At 39.0% G+C, this 5,167-nt stretch overlaps 1 protein-coding gene across 1 annotated transcript in view; it reads left to right on the top strand.

Moving 5' to 3' along the window:
• si:dkey-121b10.7 (heparan sulfate glucosamine 3-O-sulfotransferase 6) overlaps positions 1–4,428 on the top strand; it is a 15,783-nt gene extending 11,355 nt beyond the window's left edge. Inside the window, exon 2 of the mRNA XM_067404486.1 lies at positions 3,810–4,428. Within this exon, the coding sequence (XP_067260587.1) occupies positions 3,810–4,428 (619 nt within the window). The remainder of the gene's footprint in view (positions 1–3,809) is intronic.
• Positions 4,429–5,167: the final 739 nt, after the last annotated feature.

Genomic DNA, 5,167 nt, shown 5'->3' with positions numbered 1-5,167 from the left:
AGTTGATTATGTAGTTTATCATGTGATTATGATTTCTACCAGTGACAAAATACATGCAGTTTTGTTTATCAAGTGAATTTATTTTGCTGTAAGGATGTTCAGATATGTTAGAACAACAATGTTAATATATTTTTTCTTAACATTTTGAGGCTTATTTTATAACCAATCAAACTGAGTTTGTTGATATTTTTAGAGGCCATTTTTTGCACCAGGCCACCCGCAGCCGTGCCTTCTGTACTAGTAAACAGAAATAAATTGTTGCCAGGTTCTGAGCTGATAAGCTCACATGTACTCCCACATTCCCGGCCCAGATGCTAACTACTAACGCTGTGCTAGGTGTGATCAAAACAAACAGCATGGATGCTAGCCGCTTCATCACCTTGACAACCACACAGGTAACAGCAGCTGCTTCAAAGCCTCCCGATCAAGAACAAAACACACAAGCACACAATTGGCGAGAGATCAAAGGTTGTCAGAGGTCGCTAGTCAGCTGCGTTTGCAAACCTGGTCAAAATGAGGGCTTTATCTTGCTATGCTTCTTTGGAGATCAAATGGATGGACCAGAGTGTGTGGGCCATTGGCGTGAATTGAGAAAAAAAACCAAACTATTCAATGATTACCAGCTTGCTCTCCCCAGCGTAAACATGATGTCAGCAGACACGGCCAGTGTCATTATGGCTTCCATTAGCTTGATTACTCTGAATTAAACATGCACTTAGCTGTGTGTACATAGCCAAACAGTGCTTGCACTTTAGATGCAGGGTGAGAATGACAACACTGACATTAACCATGACATTGTGAATCCAATTTAAAAGGTTTGCGTGTAATGCTTCAAGATCACATCTCTAAAAGCAGGCACTGGGAACATGCATCATGTAAAGATACGTGAAACACTTTTAAAGAAATGCTGCATGATTGGAATAGTTACATTTCAGTTATTGTATGGCTTCAGAAGTTGCGTGGGCTAATTTTATGGTGATTTTTTTAATCTTCTTAGAACTTAAAGTCGGCATGAAACAATATTCCATTAAAAACACAAGAGTTGTCCATTTTGATTTCATGGAGACTTTAACACACTAAAAATGATCATTGTTTGAACAAGCGGTGCATGAAGAGTCCTCAGAAATTCTCCTTAAATAATTAAATACACTTTGGAATAATACCAGAGTGGATAAATAGTGACAAAATGTTGTCATTTTTGGTGAACTGTTCCTTTAAGAGCATTGCGGGTCAAATAATATGGCAAATCCAATTTCAGTGTTATCCTTCAGTCTATTTCACTGTCAGCATGCCACTGGCACTAAATAACCAGTCAACCTGATTCCTCTGATTCTTGTCTCTGTGGTAAAGCTCTCATAGAGGAATATGATTCTCATTAGAGTTCACTATTAGCCTCATGGCAAAGAGATGATGGCCAGCCTCAGAGAAAGAGACAGAGAGAGAGAGCGACCACTTTCCAAACGCCATCCCAGACCAATGAAGAGTTAATCTACTACATATGTTCGCTATGGAAATAATGAGAGTTAGTGTAGAGACTTTTCCATTTGATGCTGGAGCTATTGGACATTCATTGAGGAGATTAAATGAACCTTATAACCAACAAGAACCATAAAATATCTATGCTTGTTTATATGTATTAATTTATAAAATGAATTTATAAATGCAAATGCTGTTCAGAAAGACTGTTCAGAATGATTATGATTTTTTAAAACAAATTTCACTCACAAATTGCTAGTAAATTTCACATTTAATTACAAAGAAATGGCAAGTAACACTGAATTAAATGTGAAATTTTTACAGTGACATTACAACTGCATTCTTTCCACTTTGTGGTAAAGACAAACCTCATGTTTTAAATGAGGATCTCACTATATCAGCACGAAACATGCTTTGGAGAGATCTGACAGACGTTCTGGGGACAAAACCAATCAGGAAATGACTGCTAAGAGCTGTTATGGTTTCGTGTTTTTCTTTCTTTTATAGCGACTCACCAACTCCCTTCTCGTTCATTTCACAAGGCTGGTTTTTAATAACGTCAACTTTTATGTTTATTTAACAACACTTTGCATTACTCTGGATAGAGTGAGTAATTCAACAGTGAGCTCATCAGAGAAGTGCTTGTTTTATATTTGATAATAAAAAGAACATCTTTCATCATAATGAGCTGAAATGCAGAACACTTGTGACAGCTTCATCTCCTGGCAAGCGCTGAAATGGTGGCAATTATCATGTCTCCAGGGTCACTTTTAATAAAGTTTTTCATTTTGCATTATTGCTTAAAATTGCAGTCCAATATTTTGTTTGGATGACATAGGTGAAGCTACACATAGTCCCAAAACCTAATGAGCTGCCTACTTAGAAATGCTGTTCTGAAAGGCAGCATCATTTGATTTTGGCCTGATTCTAATGCAGCATTGTATTCCTAAAGGCACAGTTCTTCGAAAATTAAAATTCTGTCATCATTTTTTCAACCTCATGCCACTTCCAAGCATATATCACTTCAGTTACACAGAAAAAAAGTAAGTCATGCAGGCTTGAAACAACATGAGGGTGAGTAAATAATGACAGAATCTTCATGTTTGGATAAAAAGAAAAGACAATCCCATAATGCATACATATTTTATTTGAGTATTGTGCCTTATTAGACTCTATCGAGTACCAAAAGTACCAGCCCAACTTTTTAACGACCTTGGTTCTGGAAGCATTTTTCCCATTTCTTTCCTTCTTGCAGAATCATGGGTAATGTAGTTTTTCTTTAAGAATTCCGTTTTTAAACACGATTATTATAAGTTGAAATCATGTAGACTGATGACTTCTACCAAAGCATATACCATTGATTAACAACCTTGTAGCTCAGAGTATGTCTGGCTTTAATGATTTATAAATTATGGTTTAAAATCAGTTCCCCTATAGAGAAAATGAATGAGATTTTTACTTCTGGACTCCAAATGTTGCACTCCATTGGAATCAACTGTGAGTCGAGTCTCTCGTGCTCATTTCACAAACACATTTGCACATTTCACATGTGCATAATGCCCGCCTACAGGCAACTCTGGCCCATCCTCCAAAAATATTTGAAAAAGTTGGGCCTTTTTTCAAGGGCAAAAAACATTGTATGGACTTCAGGTATCAATGCCATAGTTACCATATAATACAGTTTACAGCTGCTCATGAAGCTTCGGGAGCTGAAGCTCGATAATGGTAAGGGGTGTTACATTTCAAGTGGTTGGCCAATCAATCACAACAGACTGGGCAGCTGACCAATCAGAGCAGACTAGGCTTTTCAGAGAGGTGGGCTTAAAAAAGACAGTAACTAAGGCCACATCCACATGAAGCCAGACCTTACCCTATGCAATCTTTTTTTTTCCTCGTTCTAAAAAAATTCTGTAAACACAGCGTCGTCTCAAGAAATATCTGCGTACATACAAAACCACTGAAACCAACTCAAAATGATGAAGTATACATGCCAGACCAGTATGTGGCACTGTAATTCAGCCACAGAGATGCACTACAAACGGAGAAGAAGACTTGGAGCGTGCTCATAAACCTTGCACGCTGAATACAAACTGTAGTAAAGCTTAGTAATAAAGTAGCTTCAGTAGCTTCTGCGGCACGAACATGTAGCATGTAGCCTGCTATTTTTATGTATACAGCTGGCTATATGTAAAAAATGTATACTACCAGACGTATAACCTTGTAAATGAGCATAATATGAGCACTTTAAAACTCTTTTGGAAACCATGTTTGACCACAGACTTCTAATAAAAGTGACCTCCATTTTGACCGATTTCACTTTCTCTTTTTCGTAGGAATCTAATGCCTCGTACTTTAGACGGCCAGATCACCATGGAGAAGACACCCAGCTACTTCATCACACGTGAAGCCCCTTCCCGGGTTTTCTCCATGAGCCGCAGCACTAAACTCATCGTGGTGGTCCGTGACCCCGTGACCCGGGCCGTGTCGGACTACACTCAGACTCTGACCAAAAACCCCGGCTTGCCGTCTTTCCAGAATTTGGTTTTTAAGAACTCCACCACGGGTCTGATCGACACATCCTGGAGCGCCGTGAGGATCGGCATCTACGCCAAACACCTGGAGAACTGGCTCAGGTATTTCCCGCTTGCGCAGCTTCTCTTCGTGAGCGGCGAGAAGCTGGTGACGGACCCCGCGGGAGAAATGGGCAGGGTGCAGGACTTTCTGGGACTCAAACGGGTGGTGACCAATAAGCACTTCTACTTTAACCAGACTAAAGGCTTTCCCTGCCTCAAAAAGCCAGAAGGAAGCAGCAGACCACGATGTCTGGGGAAGACGAAAGGGCGACCGCATCCGCACATACCGGCGGAGGTGCTGCACAGACTCAGGGATTTCTACAGGCCTTTTAACATGAAGTTCTACCAGATGACTGGGCAGGACTTTGGCTGGGACTAAAGAGCTGCAGCCAGGACCCTTTTTGATAATGCAGAAAGCTATGAAACGGTCTTATTGAATTTCACTCTATGCACAGTCAAAGCTCACAGTGCATATAATGTATACTGGCCCAGAAAGACAATGAGAAACAAAAATTGAATTTTGAAATCACTTTTATTTATATAGACCCTAAAAGGACATGGGGATGGAAAAATGTTTGTGTTGTTTGAGAAACTTGCAAAGTTTCTTGAAGGAATGCAAAGGTTTTGTGAACGAATGCAAAGTTTTGGGGGGAACACAAAACTTTTGCGAGAGAACGCAAAAGCATTGAAATATATTTTTTCCTCCCATTTCATACTTTTCCATCATCATCATGTCACTTTAGGGGCTCTGTATGGAACCTTATTTTTGCCACTAAATAAAAAATAAAAAAAGTAATTGCGACTTTTTATCTCACAATTCTGACTTCTTTTCTCAAAAATTGCGAGATAAACTCACAATTGCGAGTTATGTCAGAATTGTGAGACTCACAATTACAAGAAATAAAATTTTCTCGCAATTGCGAGATATAAACTTGCAATTCTGACTACTTTTCTCAAATTGTGAGATATAGACCCACAATTGCTAGTTATAAAGTCCAATTCTGAGAAAAAAAAAAATGAATTTTTTCTCAGAATTGCGAGGTTTATATCTCGCAATTCTGAGAAAAATGTCAGTTGCGAGAGGTAAACTCACAACTGTGAGAAAAAAAGTCACAATT

Source organism: Chanodichthys erythropterus, chromosome 12 (genome assembly GCF_024489055.1).
Source record: "Chanodichthys erythropterus isolate Z2021 chromosome 12, ASM2448905v1, whole genome shotgun sequence".
Lineage (NCBI taxonomy): Eukaryota > Metazoa > Chordata > Actinopteri > Cypriniformes > Xenocyprididae > Chanodichthys > Chanodichthys erythropterus.
The sequence above is the reverse complement of the archived record's forward strand: the minus strand, read 5'-3'. Positions and strand labels throughout refer to the sequence as shown.